This window comes from Melanerpes formicivorus, unplaced genomic scaffold (genome assembly GCF_026170545.1).
Source record: "Melanerpes formicivorus ecotype bairdi unplaced genomic scaffold, bMelFor1.0.p_v2 SCAF_19, whole genome shotgun sequence".
Lineage (NCBI taxonomy): Eukaryota > Metazoa > Chordata > Aves > Piciformes > Picidae > Melanerpes > Melanerpes formicivorus.
The window spans coordinates 9,069,924-9,088,228 of NW_027142371.1; the positions used below are offsets into that span (position 1 = coordinate 9,069,924).

Here is an 18,305-nt window from a genome sequence, read left to right on the forward strand (position 1 = left end):
TCCTTCATTCAGGAAAGGCCCATTTGAAGTACTCATGAACTAAGCTCTGCTCTAAGCGTTTCTTGTGCTGCTGGTTTTGTGATGGCATATTGCCTGGTGTTATGGTAGTAATTATTTTCATCCCCTTGTAAATAGTTGTATTTCTTTCCAGAGCTTTGCTTTGCGCTATACGAGTAAATAGAAGCTGGCAGAGGTCAGTAGTGCTGCTGACTGGTGTGGTTGTACTTCCTTGCTGGTGTGTGCTGAAAGCTCTGATGCTTAATGCAGAGCAGCAATGTGAATGAGGTAGGAGTGTAAACCAAGTTTCATGAACATTGGAAATGGATGAATGTCTTAGTCAAAAGGCAGACAGAAAAAGCAGAAAATAGCTCTGATGCTGTATATATGTATGTATAGCTCTTAAAGAAAAAAATCTAAGGGCAGGCTACTTCTGTATATCCCAGTCACTGTGGGGTTGCAGCCACCTCTGTCTTAGCCAGTGCTTTCACCTGTGAAGGACCAGAGACCTTTTTAAAGAAGCATTTTCAGTGAATCTTCTAAATTCATCTGATGCCCTATTTCAAAACACAGTTTTGTGACTGGTTAGCAAAAATATCAAACTAATTTTTCAAGTGATAAGTTTTTTTCCACATCACAGCATGTGAACGTGAGCAGGGGTTGTCTTTCCTTCCTGCCTCACATCATCCACACTGTAACCCACATGCTCCAAAATAGCATCAACGTGTTCTGTACGGAAATGCAGCTGTGAATAGTGGGAGGCAGGACACTGTGATGTGCCCAGTTCCTTGCCCTGGTCTCTGATGCCATGTGAAATAGGAGCTTTAATATCTTACCAGTGACCTCCTCCACTTCTTGATTGTTGTAGATTTGCAACTTAGGTGAGAAAGCATCAAACTAAAGGTTTATTACTCTGACTTTATTGGTAATAGATGGTGAAAAAGGCTGTTACTATACATGATGGTATTTCCATTTATGTTTCCTTAGTTTTTCTAATCTAGGAGATCCCATCCAACAGTCTGCCACAAATTAGTGCAATTACAACATTCAGGGCTCTGACTTTTGGAGTTGCTAGATATAAACTTAGACATTTAGGTGTCTAATTATGGCCCCTTTTGCTGGGTGATTTTTGGATCTAGCTGTTAATGGCAGTACCACAGCTGTGCTCTGGGCGCTGCCTCAGGCATTTCACAGGATGGCTGATCTGACCCAGTGAAGCTGATGTGACCTTTGATCGTAATGTGCCTATCTGGAGATAATTTCTTTAATATCAGCAAGTAAAATTTTGTTAGAATGTAACTTACTTTAGAACTTGCCTGGGTTTTTAGGTATTTGAAACACTGCTCTATTCTTTGCAGATGCAGAGCGTTAGGGGAGTGGTGCTAGGTAGGGCACACACACAAAACTAGAGGTGGCATGGACTGGCGTAGATTTCAACAACGTGTTTAGAGGTTTGCTACAGGTTAAGGTGGACTTATGACTCAGCACTCTGTTGCAGTGCTCCCCAAGTGGCAAATCGCAGTACTGCCAAGTGCAGGATTAATTCCTTGCAATACTCTAAGGTGGTGCCACTTGGAAATGCTCTTCCCCAGTATGTGATTCTGCACCTGCACGTATGCAACATGTCCCTGTTTAACTTCGCTTTCTGTGAAGGGCACAATAATAAAGCAGAATAGCCGATATCCATCAGTCCTAATAGTACTGATTCATACCTGGCCTGAAGCCTGGAAGTGTTGTTTCCAGGCTGTCACCTGTCACTGGCTCAAGTGAATCCCCTGGGTACATCAAAGCTACAGTCCCAAAGGTATGGCCTCAGCCCATGTGGATGTGCTCAGTGTATCTGCTGTACTGGGAGTGAAGTATTTGGTGCTCAGCCATAGTCCATGTGGCTTGTGTAACCTTCATTACTGTGGTTAGCTGACTGCCACTCCCAAGTAAGGTAGTTTGAGCTCTGTGGTCTATATAAACTAATCAGATCTGTGCATTGCAGTGTAGCTGTGCAAAACTCTCTGGACATGAATATCCAGTTATTATGAGATCCCAGGCTGAGGCTCTTCAATGATTCATTTGGGATATAAGATTGGTCTTCATTGAACCTGCTGTTGTCAAGCCTCAGAAGAGGGGTTAAGGACTTGCTCAGACATTGTGACTAAACCATATAATTGCATCTCTGTCCCTGTTGTGATCTGTCTGTAATGATTGAAGCACCCCTGCATCAAAGGTGTTCGGAGGGATTTGACTCTGTTCATTCTGTTTTTGCTGGATAAATGAGGATTTGTAGTCACTGCCACTGAAACAGGCTGTGTTTAAGAATGTAAAATACTGAGTGTTGTGAGAAGTTGCCTGTGCAGTATAATTAATAAACATCTTTTAAGCTGAGCATTTACATGCTGCTTTCTTAAAAGCTGTTAGAGCCCTCCTGCCATTTACAGCATAATGGTAGGCAGTGCTAGATTATTTTGTGTGTGTGTGTTACACTCTTTGAAGGGTAGTCTGCCAGTGGCTATCAGTTTTTCTGCTGGAAAATGTACCAGTTGTATTTCCCTTTCTCTAGCATAATTGCTAGTAAAATAATCATTAAGAGTAACCCTTCACATCTCTCCACATATTTTAATTTGATTATCAAGCTACACAGCTAAAAAAGAGGACATGGTATTGGAATAGCAGGCTTCCTAAAGCTAAACAGTCTAAGGATGTAGCCCAACTATCAAACAAAATTAGTCATTTTCTGGTGACGCTTTAAGTATTTGCACTTCGTGTTATGCTCCCTATTTGTCCCTATTAGCTGAAGTCAATGGCTTATTCTGTTAAGTGTTTGTTATGGTTATACAGACTTGCTGCATCTCACTGAATTACTCTAATTTCACGTGCACTGCTCACTTTGTAATTACTTCACTTTGCATAGACTCCATTTAATTTCAAAAGAGCAGTGTTAGAAAAGAGATAAAAGCAAGGTAGTGGTGCATTGTGAGTGTCTCATGACATATCTCATGGTTTGAATGATGGTATAAGCTGAAGACAGTGCTTCTCTTGAGCTTCTGTAGTCTGCTGGTGTTCTTCACACTAGAGATGTGGCACTAACAGCTCCACTGGGAAAGGGGAGAGGAATTGTACATGTATGGGCTAACAGAAATTTGAAACTTGAATAGGATGGGTAGAGAGCTAAAGAACAATTACTTGAGATGTGTGAAGCACTCAAGGCATAGTTGCATTTTCTGTTAAATTTAATTAATGTATTTAGGTCTCCCAAGGCTATTTCCAAAAATCTCACAATGTGCTAGAAGTCTTTGGCCAATGTGGTTTAGAGGTTAAGGGCTTTTGAATAACTTTGTACTGCCTAGGTTTTAAGAATTGTGGTGGAAGTAACAGGCATTAACAGGATCAAAGTATTACTATTTCAAGGGAAGTCCTAGTGCAGGGATAAAACCAGCATAAGCAGTTGCTACCCTTGGTTTTGTGGGATTTTGTGGTTTTAATGTAAGCACCTGCTTGCTTTTATTGTAAGAGCTGGGACATGTACACTCATCATTTCCTGTTCCTTGGGAATCTCATGTTTGTGCAGCAGGTTTCAGTTCCCATTAGGATATGGAATCACTTCAATGATAGGTGAAGAAGTTTATTGAGTTTGTTATTTGAAAGCTCATCAGGGTGGCAGGCTGCCAGTCTGGTTTGGTTGATAGGAGGTATCCTATCTATCACGTGAGAAAATACATCTGATAACAAATTGCATTGCAAATACATGTGTAAATGTGAAGTAAGGGCTGGCTGTCTTAAGTCCCAGCAGCATGGGTGTCATGTCAAAGTAAAGACAGAGATAATGTATCATAGTGGGTGCAGGTTCACACAGATGCTTAGCAGTAAATTGTATTTCCCAGCTGCTACTCTGCATGCCATGTGCAGTGTCTTATCACCAATGAAAGAGGAGCATGGAGTGGAAATTTGCACAGGAGTGTCTGATAATTTCTTCTCACTGGAAATGAAATTACTGTGGTTTTTCCTCACTTCATAGGTTTTATAAATTAAAAACTTATCAGTAGTCATGCAGTGTTTTATTTCTTATAAGGTTGTTTAGCTACCTTAGAACACAAGGCAGAATTTTGCTTAATTGCACTCTTAAGTAGGAATTAGGATTGTAAAAATCAAAATATAAACCTTTAAATAGATTGTTTTGAAACTCAACTGGAAAAAAGGCATCATCACCATAGTGAATGATCCAACTTCATGAGCTCAGGTCAGCTTGCATGTGTGAGCAAATACTCAGTTTTAAAAGAAGCTTAATTTGGTGTATGCACCCAGCTCTGCAAGGTATTGATTGCACCAAATGAGTTTTAAATCAAATGAGCAGTTTCTTCATCTGTTCTGATGCAATTTTTGCAGAAAACTGGGTGACCAAGGGTTTGTCTTGTTTCTTGCTTTTAGAGTGCCTCTGAACTTAGCTTTCTGCTTAGCTGGAGACAATGCAGGAATCAAATGACCCTTGCTAATTCTGGCCACATCTTGCAGTCACACTCATTTTCTACTATCTTGTTACCATATTGGTCTTATGTTTGCTCCCTGCAGGGAACAACTAATAACTACTGAATGCATTTCATAGTTGGTACAATAACAGCCTTTTTGCTTTTTGTGTCAGTGTAGCTGCTTGGCTTTGAAAGCTTTATTGATGATGTTTGCAACAGCTTTGTTTGTGGTAACAGCTGTTGTTTCAGACTTAAATTTCATCTTTGTATTTGTAGGGAATGTGATCTTTAACATTATCCTTGTGCTGCTGCAAGGCTTCTCTTTTGTTTATTTGTTTTTTCCCTTCCAAGTAAATCCTCACTGATTTAAGTGACAAGCTGGTTCAGTCAGGAACTCTCCCAGTTAGACTTCTCTTTTCTCTGGGTGAGAGACTCTGACACAGGTGTGACAGTTCCTGTAATGACAGGAGACAGAAAGGAAGCCTATTTTACCTACATATATGAATATTTAAGTACCGTTTTTTTCTAAACTAGGGGCCAGATTCATGCCATATCTCTTCCTCTGGTGTTTGACACAACATTTACTCAATATTAAATCCTTTCATACCTGCTTTTTAGACTGAGATGTCTGCAGTGACATAGAGGATATTTTCTGATACTTCTGGGATGTTGTTGAGTTTAAAACTTGGCCTGCTAGGCAACCTTTCATAAAGAGGGATTTGTGCCATCAGTCAGGAACAGCTGTCACAATCTTGTTGTCATTGAAAATGTATGCAAAGCGAATCACCATTTCCATGTTTAATTCAGTGCAGGATTAAAATGCACATGGATTGAAGTGATTGAGTGTTTACACGAGCAAGACACCCCAGACTGAGAGTTGACTGTGTCTGTTCCTTCAGTATTAGAGCTGTTCTGAAAATTGCTTACTTCAACCATAATTCTTCTGGCTTCAAAACCATTTGTACAAATTGGGTACTGCTGCTGCCTGCAGTACTTTATACCACATTAGTATAAATACTTTATGAAAATAATCTCTTTACTAAACTACTTTAGTGTCTAGTTGTGTGAGCTGTAAATGAGGTCCCTCATACCGTGGTGCTATGGATTAAAGATTTTATCGTTCTAAATATAATCCTGTTTTCTTGGTTGGTTTCCACGAGGGGTAGAAAAAAAATACAGAAGGGGGAGGTTTGCCTGGTGATCCAGTTACTTATGATGCAAATTACAAAATCCTGTAGGTGTGGGGCTCACTCTGGAGCCAAGGCTTATGTTTTTGCAAACAATCTTGAAGACCGTATTCAAGTTTGTTGTGCTTGTAGAAGGCATGTCACATTACTATGTAATTACTTAAGGGGGGAAAAAAAACCAACAATTGCACTTTTGTTTTGTTTTCCCAGGATTGCTCCTTTTAACCTAACCAGTTCATCCTTAGTGGTTCTCTAAATGTTTCTTATAAGCAGGAGGCCAGCCCTTGTGTGTGCAGTTTCATGTTTGGACTGTCACTGTTCCCTGTTTATATTTGCAACTGCTGCTTCCTGTGCTATGTGAATTAACAATATATTTTGCATCTTTAACTATTTGCATATATAATATCTTCTGGTTTGCAATGTCTTTTCTTCTGGTCTTACTACACTTTCACCAGATCAGGAGCAAAAGTCTTAACAGCAGTAAGAGAATTTCTTTTCTCCTCTATTTCATATAGCTGTTTTTACCTGATGCTTGCTGGCTGCAGATATTGTTTAGAGATGAGATTTGGAGACTGGAACTTCAAATTAGTATCTTGTTCTGTGCCAGACAATATAAGCTGTCAGGTATTTTTTTTCCTTACTAAGTTTTCATACCGTTTCTGACTAAATTTCTGGTTTAATTTTAGCTTGGGTTGGGTTTTTTGTTTGCTTGGTTTTTGTTTTTCCTTTGATTCTGAAAGCACATTAAAATAAGTCCATTTTTAAGCGGTTCCTTGGAAATGTATCATGCTAAATTCAAGATTCCTTCCATATTTGTAACTTGAATTAGTTTCTTACTGCCTATTTAGGCTTTTTTGAATGTGCTAGAAAAGCAGCTATGCATTGTGCATCCCAAAATCTCTAGTTTTGCTTGTTGCTTTTGGTATTTGCAATTTGTGTGTACTTCTGCACTTAAAATGTTTACTCAGTTACTATTTGAGTTACACATCAAATTTGTCTATTTCTAGAGTATATATGAGCATAAAATTAGAATAGTTAAGCTGCTCTTTCTCTGCTATTTTAATGTGCATTTGAAATGGAGATTAGTGATTAAATTAGACCAGGAAAAAGTACTTGACAGGTAGTACAAGAAAACATAATTTGGAGTGGTGCTTTAAAGGATGATGCTTCATCCATGGATTTAGCACTGTTTTTTCCAGGGAAGCTTGCATATCAAGTCGTCATTGTGCTGCATTCTGCTCTCTGCTGTTGCATCCCCACTTCTCTCTAGGGACCAGGGCTTTGTTTCAGTATCCTTTCAATACTCATCCAGCAACCCCTGTGGATGAGGCTTCCAGCCATGGAGAATGAGCAGGTGTTACAAGTAGGTCTTACTATGTCCTGCTTATTGAAGGAGATGTAGCTACTATTCCATTACCAGAAGAAAGTTAGCTGTTTTGACACCTGGGGAGAGTTGGTATGTGGGATATTTGTGAGTGGTGTGAACAAAGTAATACAATATGTTTGGCATTTGGCTCTAAAAGGACATGAAAGTGCAGAAGAATCAGAGATGTACTTCTAAAGCCAGCCAGCTCTGCTGTCAGTCTCTTGTTCAGTCAGTTGTGTGTGGAAAACTGCTTTAAGTTTAGGACATAGAGAAAATGTTTCATGTACGATTTTGTTACTGAAGAGTGCTCTAAGTAATGTTTGGATGTACTAAAACTCTGAAGAGATCAGTTGGAAAAAAAACAGATGACACTGCTACCAAAATTATTTGAAGGGCATATTCTTCCATTCTTCTTGGCAAGCTTATGTGTGGCCTCTCAGTGCTTACAACTGTGAAGTCAAACTGTTAATGATCCTCTGAGGAGTAAAAGGTGATAAAATTACATACTAATAAATGCCCTGAAAATAGTCTTCAGTCTCATACTTGTTTTTTAACTGTGGGGTGGGGCTTTTTGCTTGCTTGTTTTTCCTGTTACATATCAGGTATGTTCTGGTGAAAATAATTTGTGCCAAAACAGGCCAAAGAAGGACACTGATTAATCCATTCAAATGGATTAATTTACTGCCAACCTTGCCCCAGATTTTGGCATCTGGATCATGTAGTTTTGTTGGGTTTCTGTAGTGTTGTTTTTTTTTTTTCTTTTTTCTCTCCCCTGGATAATTTTATTGATTACTTTGTTCTTTTTTTTCTTTTTTGTTTTAAATGACTCCACTGCATTAGCTATTGCATGGGAAACTATTTGGATGGCACTTCTGGTTTTGTAATAGGTTTTTCATCAAGGCTTCTACTGCTTGACACAGCAGAAGTGGAAATGACCACTTCCCTCCTCCTCTCACTTTGCTTCAGGGGCTCTTCTGAGTGAGGATAGTTGCTGTGAGAGTAGAGCAATTGATTCCACAGGGGCAGGGGGCTCTAGCTACTTCCGTTTAAAATCTGAGCTGAGGTAGAAATGTTTACTACATGGGGATTCAGAGAGGTCTTTCTTTAAAAACTATTACCAAATTTGGGGTTGTTGGGTCCTCATGGTGAGTTACTTGTGAAATCAGATGTTTATGCAACACAGGCATTTCTTATTTCTCACTCTTTGACTTCATTGGTTTTGAAAGTTGTGGATGCTCAATTATGAATGTCTCCAGAGCCAGATGATGGTGATGATTAAAACTTGGCATACAGTACTTCTTAAAACACTAATCTTCACAAGATTGTCTAATTAGATAAGTATTCTCCTGACATCATAGAGAGGAAAATGATAGGGGTCCAAAACTGCTTCTGTTTTGGAGTTGCCATCAGCTCTTAAGGCGGTTAATAGCAGAAGATAAACCCTTAAATGATTTGTCTGAAGACAAGTAAGATGTTGCAAGAGTTTGATTGGCTCTTGGGTGTTGTTGATTCACAGGCACCTGGCTGATAGCTCAAGATGTCTTGCTTGACATTTCAGCTTTTTTCATTTTTATGTTTATCTCGAAAGGACATCAGTTTTATATATAAGCTTTAAAAAGTGTACAGTAAGTCAAGCTCTACTCCTGTTACTGAGCCTTCCTGCTCATTGCTTTCATTTTTGATAGAAACCCCTAGAAATAAAATGGGAGAAATCATGGGAACATGAAATCATTTGGTACTGGCAGAGGCATATCAAAGGAACTGAGAAGTAGCATGGATATGATTGGAAATGTTGTAAGTAGTGGTCTCTCCCTCTGAATATTTCAGCCTTTCTGTTCTTCAGCGGTGGTTGCTTTGTGCATGGTACTAATACTCTCTTGCTTAAGACTCTGTGGTAGGTTTGTACATGCTGAAGCAAGGTAGTGTGCATCCCCAGTTGGAGGGGTGGCCCAAGCTGATGAAGACACACTTCAGGCTATGGGAGTAGGAGCCATCATGGTGTGTGTTGATGTGGAAGGGAGCCTGAAGTATCATGTTCAACCCCTATTCACCCACAGTGTCAGTGTGGCTCTTTCACTGGGTGAATTATTGCTCCACACAGACATCTGCTAGTCAGGGCACATCAGCATGTGCAGGATTTGGGCTCTCGAGAATAGCCATGAAACAAGTTTCCTCTCCTGCTTTCCACCATCTCCCTTATTAAAGATTCCTTGGTTACCTTTCTATGTCTGATTAATAGACATCAGGTGATTAATGACTTTTGTCTGACACATCGATGGGATTAAATCATGGTGAAATATGTCCTTCTCTTCCTATTGCATTCTGTTGCTTTCCACAAAGGAAGTGCAAGAGGGATTGTCTCACTGGGAGCTCTGCTTGTATTCCTGTCTGTTCTCAATTACCTTGCCTTTGGATACGTGTCTGTGGTGCTGAGTTGGAGTAGCAAAAGTTGTTCAGGGAAGATGATGAAAGTGCATCTAAACCATTCTGGGAATAACATGGGCAGTTTGAGAATTTATTCTTGGTCTTGTTGATGAGTGATTGCTAATTTAACATGACTACAATTGTATCAAGTGGTCCTGCAGTGCTTTGCCTCTGCAAAGCACCAGTTCACTACAGTTTATTTTTTTGGGAGTGCCTCGTTTTAAACAGATGATAATTTGCACTAGAGCACAAAAAAATTAGACATGTACCTTAATACTTTAAACAACTATTCCAACACTGCAAGTGTGACTGTAGTACATATGCCCAGATGTGCTAGCTTTAACTTAGTAAATAGGAGACCTTGTTGCCTTCGTTTGACAGGATGCTGCACAGAAAGGCATGGTTTCCTTAATGCCAGTGTTTTGAGTTCTGCTTGATCACAAAAACCTCAATTTTCCTTCTTCTCTTCTCCACTGCCCCCTTCCTACTCCCTGTCTTGTAAGCGGATTAATTTTCAACCCAGGAAGCACCCTGGCTCAGATCTCAGTGCAAGCAGATGAACACTCTGCAGCTAGTGCGAGCGGTTGGTGGAGGTGAGAGCTCAGACTGGTCTATCCTCTCAGCACTGACATGGACTGATGCAGGAATAAAGCAACCTTGAGACTGTGGGCCACCTAATGTGTGTAGTTAATTATGAAGACCTACAAATCTTCAGAGGAGCAAGCCCATTTACTTTCAATGTTCCTGATCAAGCCTGTCCCATCAAAGCTTTACCTTTGCTGATACTTGTGCTAAGTTCTTTCACACGCCAAACACTGCTACATCAGTGTTCATTCTGCATTGAAAGTACAGGTGTTTGAGGTTATTTTTATTTGCCATGCTAAACCATGGGATTTTGGTTAAGGTATTGAAATCTGGTACAATTATGTAGTTGTGTAATGTGTTTGCAGTGAGTAGTGAGTAGCAAGAAACTTCCATCAAGGGCTGTGCTGATCAAAACGTTACCAGTGTGGCTTTGCTGGTACAATTATGAGCAATTTTCATTGCAATGAGAGTTATTTAAAAATTAGATGGAGTTGACATCATGTTCTTTTGACCTAATTCTCAGGCTTTTCTATTACTAAAATGATCTGGGCTATTATAATGCAGTACACTGCAAAATGGCACTCTTAGGAAAGATTGATACAGCACTGGTGTTTGAATAGGAAATGGAGCATGGCAAATTCTGAGATAATGCTCTGATCTTCAAGTGTGAAGGGTTGCATGTATAGCTCCTGGGTGGAAAGCCACAGCTGTGGTTTGAAACTCACCCTGCTGAAAAGTGACCCTGTGAAAAACTATGATACCTCTTAGTGTTTGTGGCATGAGTGCATGAGGTGATGTGTTCCTTAAGTAGTACTGATCGTTTCTCTATCACTGGGCGCCTAGTTTGCATTAACACAAGTTGATTTTATTCTCACTGGCAGGAAAAAAGCTATCAAGCTCTTGTGGAATATTCCAAACTTTGACTGCCAAATTCAATTTACTGCATTCTTCTTCCAGACAGCTCGCTCCCATGACAACCCCATGTCAGATGATGCATGTACAGACCCTGAGTTTCCCATAGCTTTGTCCTAAGGATGACACCAGTGACATTTTTCTCATGATATTTTTAAACACAGGAGAAAAATAGTTCTTTTTTTTTTTTTTTTTCCTTAACAAGTGTGTGAATTGTCATTTGGAAAGCACCCTGCCTTAATAGAAGTTTCACTTATCTAGATGCAATCAAAACCACATTAATTGGTTATGAATGTTATGAAATAAAGGTGGTGTTCAAGAGAGTGGCTTTTCTTTAGGCACACGGTGAGAGTCAGTCTTTGCTGCTGAGTCCACTTGTTGCTTTTAACCCAGGTACCATCCATGTGCACCAGTCTGTAATTGTGCTTACTGCCCACTATAATAGTATAGGCATTATCCAGGTGTTGCATATATTTGTAGGAGTAGTTCATCCACTTTCAGAGGCATTGGGAAATGAGAGCATTCTAAGTGTCTGTGGGTAGGATTCCAGAAGCCTTGCATTGAAAAATGAAGCTCCAGGGCAGATGTCTGTCTGGCACAACTGATTAATACCCAAGCTAGCTTTCCTGCAGTGCTCCAATCCAGACATTAGAAAGCAAAGGTGTGCTTATCCTGGGATCAGTTCCCCCGTGTAACCTCACCAAAACTGTCTAACCTAGGCTATAGTAGTCTAACAATAGGCTATCAAGGTTTCATTTCAGCCTGAGTGGGCAGTTCATGTGACTCGCTCTTACAAGGTAGTCCAAGCAAGCTGATACTTCACTACCGTGCCCTAATTGCCTGAGTAATACTCTGGTGTCTGTTCGGTTTTTTACACACTTAAACCATCTCTACTGGCGCTTTAATCCTGCGTTTGTCTGCTCTGTTTTGCTTTGCTACTGTATTTGAAGAGTAGTGCCATAAGGAGTTTGCCTGCATACAAGTTTGCTGAGAGCAGAGGTTGACCTTCTGCTGGCTAATCTGTAAAACCTGTAATTTGGGGGAAATGTATCTAAAACTGTTTCAAGTTTAGTGAACACAGAAAAGGAAGAAACGTCAAGCAGACAAGAGGCAGTGAATTTGGTCTGCTGAAAGGTTTTGCTGCCAAATACTTTGGTGTGATCTTATGTTAGCAATAAGTAACTCCATTTGGAAATTATTTCTCACATGGAGTTGTTGTCATATTATTATTACAACCAGCAGTTCTGTGCTGGGCCGCGCAGATCCCGCACGCATTTGTGGATCAGCCAAGTCAAAACATGGTATTTCCCACAGGAAATCTGTCCCAGCATGCAGACTAGTAAAGCACTAGTGAGGATGCAGCTGCATGTGTAGGGCTTTGTAGAGGCGATCCTCCCTCTGTGCTGGAATCGTTCAAGCTGTAATTTTTTAGTAAAGGCACATCCTTAGTGCTTATGCATCAAGTACTTTCTGCTGAAATGTTAGACTTCTTCCAGTTAGAGCTGTCTTGAAGATCTGCCACTGGCTTTGCACCACTAAATTGTTTACTGGATTTTTCTGATAGTTCAGCTTGTTTAACTTCCTAAACAACTCCTGGCTTCTTCTACCCAGTTATTTTCCATTAGACTTAAAGTCCCACTTTGCATGCAGAGCACAGAGCTATCTTGACAGCTGTGTTTTATTTTCTTTCACATCTCAGTGTTTCACCAGACGCAGGTTTAGTGAAATCCTTGTTAGGGGATCCAAAAATTTTATTGCTTCAATTTTTTGCTACCATGTTGCATCCTCCCTGCGAAGCTGGCTTGTTCAGAGTGCAGGCAGAAGTGTGCTACATTGGTGTCTGGATTTTTTTGTGTGCAATTGCTTTGGGTTTTTTTCCCTTCCTAATTACTTAAAACAAATTAGATGAAGGATAAAGGTTGCAGGAATGTAATACTTTCAGAGTTGTATTGCTTCCTTTTCTACAAATTTATCACAAACTTAAATTAAGCCAACTGTGCTGCAGGAGGAATGTTACCTGCTAGTATTTTTATCATCATCATTCACCCTTTTTTAAATTTTAAGGCTGTCCTTTCAGTAAGGGAAGGTTCAATGGTTTTTTTTAACCTATTTTCTTCTACTCTGAGGTAAATTCAGGCATCAGCTTAATGACTTCTCTGCAGAAGACAGTCGATCAAAGTCTGGTTATATTTCTTTTAATTTTATTTCTTTACCATCTAATCAAGCACTGCAGTTGCTTGCTACCTGTCTGATTTATCAGTGTCTTGTAGAAAAGTCTCAAATTGCGCCAGTGGAGGTTTAGGCTCAGGGTGAGGAGAAAGTTCTTCACAGAAAGAGTTGTTGGCCATTGGAATGTGCTGCCCGGGGAGGTGGTGGAGTTACCATCCCTGGAGATGTTCAAAAAGGGATTGGATGTGGCACTTGAAGCCATGGTTTAGCAGTCATGAGGTGTTGGGTGACAAGTTGGACTTGATGGTCTTTGAGGTCTTTTCCAACCTTATTGATTCTCTGATTCTAAAATCGGTAAGTAGGCTTTTCTCTAACCCAAGGGATGTGGGCTGTCAACTAGACAGTGAGCCTGCGAGGAACTAATTCACCTGCACTCGTTGCAGAACTTAACAATGGTTTTACTCTGGAAATCTTTGCTAGTGCTCTCAGTGACCCAAGGATTTTCATTTTTTCACGTGGTTACTTCCTGCCTTGGGTGAGGTAGGCTATTTTATGAAGATTTCATCTGGCTTATTTCTAGTAGCCAAGAGAATTACTAAAAATTACTTGGTAGGAAAAGAGAGTGGACACTGGCTGCTTAGCTTGCTGGTTGTCATTCAGCATTTGTGAGTAGCTGGTGAAATCCTGCTTCTGTGGAGGTACAGCTTGCATATGCAGCTGAATCTGTAGTAGCCACTTTGTTACCATGCCTGTTCTAGTTAACATCCTGTACTCCCCTATTTCTTGTCTGTAATGTAGGTATATGTGGTATCTCTGTAAGCCTGGGGTTACTGGGATTCACTAGTTAGAATGGAGTAACTGTGTTACAGCAGAGTTTGGCATTGTTTGAATGCCATGTTGCTGTGTGGGCACCATGTATAAATGATTTCCTCCTTTTTGTTTTGCTGTTAATGATCAACTTCAGCTGTTGGAGCATACTGCAGTTGGTGCTCCAGGGCCTCAGTGCATCTTCAGCTTTGCATGCACTGTTATCCGTAGATAGAAATTGAGCATCTAATTACTTTATAAGATTTGTGAACAGAGATTTAGAACTTGCTTAGTTTATGCTTGGAAAGTACTTTCTGTGTGATTTCAAGTCTGCTTTTGCTCTCTTCCTCAGGTCCCTTCACAGATGTTGTCACTACAAACCTGAAACTTGGCAATCCTACAGACAGAAATGTGTGCTTCAAAGTTAAGACCACAGCACCACGTAGATATTGTGTAAGGCCTAACAGTGGAATTATCGATGCAGGAACATCAATTAATGTTTCTGGTAAGCCATTCAGGAAGTTCCTTGGTGACTGAAAATAGTTTCTTGTAATCAGTTATTTCTTGGAATATTTTGCAATCTGAAAAGTATTTTGCTGAGTGTTTGTAAAAGCAAGAGGTTGTGATTTAATGGGGAAGCAGCTGTTTCATATATCATTACTTCCTTTATTCCTAGTCTGGCACTGTTGTTTTCATCTTGTTTTGGAGCTTGAAGGAGGGAGAAATACATAAATTATTTATATACAATTCATCAACAGCCATAGCCAGCCTATCCAAACCAGTACTACTGCAGCACTGCCCTCCCTGTGGGATTATTTTTGTACAGTTTTTTTTGCCAGCTTAATTTCCTGAACCAGCTCATTTACAGGGTCAAAACAAGTGCTCGGATGGGCACATTGAGGGAAGAATAAAACTGAGCAAGCTGCAGCCCCACCGGTTTGGGCTGGTGTTGGGTGTTGCCAAACCGCCTGGTATAACCAATAACGAAAACATTTACTTTCAAACCATGCTTGTTTTGTATTTCTGGAAGATGCAATATGCTTTGGTGTTAAAAATGTCAAGTGACTAAGTCTTTGCTGTTCCATTGGAAAAGTTAATGATTTTCTCTAATGACTCAGTAGCTCTTGATTTGCCTAAGTTTGGTAATGGAAAAGCAAAGGAGTGGCTTACTTTGAAAGCAAAAAGAGCGGAGTGTTTCCCACGAACAATATCTCTATTGTTAACTGGCTGATAATACAAGCTTGGAAGCAATGTGTTTTCTCAATGACTTTGCCATTCCATGTTTTTAATAAAGACTTCTCTCAAAGCATGTAATAGTGGCATACTGCCTGAATTGAGGATGAGTTTTTAGTTCAGAAAATCACCTCTGCAAACATAGGTTCATTTTATTATTTGTAATGCATTTTAATATTGATATGATAAAAGTTATTTACTGATAGGTTACACAGTTTGCCATTAATCTCTTAACCAAACTTCTAGCCTGGGATAGACAATGTTGGGAGCTAAAACTACTGCTTTCTACTGGGGGGGGGGGAACAAATTTCATTTTTTTACTTAAAATACTCAAACACCTCACCCTTGGAGAGCTTGCTTCAACAAAATAATAATTGGACCCAAAAAACACTGTAACATTAAGAGACTCTAATCCTGTAAGTCATCTTGAGCATGCCTACATTTGCACAGTCACTGATCTGTTGTCTGTGGAATATCTTGTGTCAAATGAGTGTGCATGTGATTTAGAATTGTCTCCCCTGCACTTACTCCAGGGGATGTCATGTTCAGGAGACAACCAGCGCAGTGTGGTAGCTACGGGTGGAGCAGGCGAAGCACTTTTGCTTCAGGAGAAGGCTAGCACATACCCAGCAAGCTCTGATATGACTAATATGTAAATGAAAAAGCTCTCTAGAGAGAAATTGAGATTTTTAAAACTCGGGACAATTCCCAGGCAAAGCTGTCTGTCATCTAATTTAGCTTCAGGCAAGCATATGAAATGCATAGAAATCAATGAAGTGATAAGGAAAATTAGCATGGTTTCTAGCTACAAATTATCTCAATGCTATAAAGATGTGAATTCTTTTCATCTTTCAGATGAACTTTCAGAATTAAAAGCCTGCTTCCTCTGCAGGCACATACCATTCCTTTTTATATGTCAGCTTGATCTCAACATTGTTTCCTTCAACTTCTGCTTACAGTGGCCCTTTGCTCTACCTTGAGCAGAAGATATTACAGAGTGTGTCTGTACCATCTTATCCAACCAGCATGCCTAGATCTTGCTATTCTAACCCAACTCTTCACAGTGGCATACCATACAGAATATGGATCTAGTCCAAGACTTAAAAGTATCTGATTTTGAGCAATTGCTGTGCTAACCCTAAGCTGTTCTGTGCTCTTGCTTGCATAGCTTTGAAAAATTTGCCTCCTTTGATAACTTTATAGTGGTTATGGTTTTGCAAATGGCTGTGGTGTATTTAATCAGAAGCTCACATTTGTGTTCTTCATTTTCATGCTGATAACTTAGTAAACAATGATTCTAAATTGCCATTCTTACATTAATATGTTATTTTAAAATGCAAACATTTCATTGTCCTTTAATATATTAAGGTGAAATTATAGCTTACAGAAATCTAGTTATAAATGTTGAGTCTTTATTTCCTAAAATGTTCTGAACTGAAGCTTTCTTTATCTTGTGCCTTGGCTGAATTTCTTTTTAGTAGATCTGTATATGTTGCACTCCTGGTAGCTCCTTTAAACCATGAATGGGACCTAATATTTGGACTTAAAGATAGAATTGGTTTGGGTTCTTATTAGCAGAAAGGACCTTTTGGACGGGGGGATCAAAGAGGGGACTTTCACTAACTTACAGAACAGAATTGGGTTTGAATTCACAGAAAGATGTTTAATCTTTGCTTTGGAGTAGTGTTGCTTAAGAGCAGGGGGCTGATTTTGGAATTAATGAAGTGAAAAATAACTAGAATTTGAGGTTTTGCCTTTGAATCTGTTTTTTTCAGTCATGTAACTCAGGTCTGCACAGAGCATAAAAACAAGACTTGAATTTCTCCAAACTTAGTGAAAATACTACTGACAAGAAATTAGTAGAATATATTCAGTAATAACTTTCAGCCACTTAAACTAATTAGACTGTATTTACTATGTGCAATCTGTCCTCTTGAGAATTGCTGACTGGCTTTAACTCAGCCACGTGGTAGCACTGCGTTGGCACTGCACCTTGTCTCTTCAAAAAGCAGTGCTTAAGTACAGTGGCATGAAGCTCTGAAACAATTTATTAGTTTCTCAGACTACTACTGACTGAAGCAGAGTTTGGGGCAGCTTTATCTTCCTTGTGCTGTAGTAACCAGATGCCTGCCTGCCTTCCACTTCTGTGAAACTGTATCTGTACTATTTTGATATAAGCGTGTGAGAAGACGTTCTACCCGAAGATAGAGGCAGCAGTCAGAACACTATGCCACTTCATTTCATACCAGCATGATGGCTTGTTTGAATCACACAGAATGCCAGAAAAGTAAAGCTTGCTTTATTCTAGTGGAGTCTCAAAAACTGGCTTCTTAGGCCAATGTCACAGCTTTTCCTAAATACCAGCAGCGAGGGCCCCATCAGGCTGCTCTGCCTGCTGCGGAGTCAGGTTTGTAGCCCGTGTTTTCACCTGTTATATAATGGCAGGGCATGTTAACAGCTGAGTTTATGTAACTGCTAGGAAGCGTGTGTGTGTGCTGCCATCTGATTCCATCGCTTTTACTCTGAAACACTTGGCAAAGAAGACTACTTGCACATGCTCTGGCTTTGTTAAACATGTCTCCTTTCAACAAAGATACCTGACTTTGTGCCTTCCAAGAGGTTGAAATACAAATAAAAGGCATGAGTGGATTACAAGGGGAAAGGGTAAAAAATACAAGTAGATGCTGCTGAGTCTGCAGAGAGGCATGTAACGAGGGGAGAGAGGAAGTACAGATGGTACCATCTGTGCACAGTGTCCCGCTGAAGAGAGCAGTCTGAACGTGCTTCCTAGAAATGGGGAGAAGCTGACATTATCCTTAGGTTTCCGTAGAATATCCTGAGGGGGTTGTTTCTAGCCTTCTGTAAACTTGCCTGACTTTGATAAAGCAGTTTACATTGGCTTCAAGAGGGTGCTTCTGCAGCTGGCCTCTATTTGGTTGCAGTGGTTCATCAAGATCATGATCATGTCCTGTGCAGTGCTGCAGCCCCTGACTCTCAAGAGGCAGCATTGCTGCTGACCAGTTGCCCCAGCCCTCCCAAGGACTAGGTAGCAAGTTTTGGGTTGGCTTTATCCACTTGCTTCAGAAGAACCTATCTTGATCTTTGCAGATCCAATATTTTTCAGTTACTGGCATCTTTACAAAAAGAGCTATGTATACATGGAACAAA

At 40.0% G+C, this 18,305-nt stretch overlaps 1 protein-coding gene across 1 annotated transcript in view; it reads left to right on the top strand.

The window, feature by feature from the left end:
* The window catches only part of VAPB (VAMP associated protein B and C), a 30,685-nt gene that overhangs the window by 2,116 nt on the left and 10,264 nt on the right, over positions 1 to 18,305 (top strand). Inside the window, exon 2 of the mRNA XM_068150011.1 lies at positions 14,257 to 14,409. Coding sequence (XP_068006112.1) covers positions 14,257 to 14,409 — 153 coding nt within the window. The remainder of the gene's footprint in view (positions 1 to 14,256; positions 14,410 to 18,305) is intronic.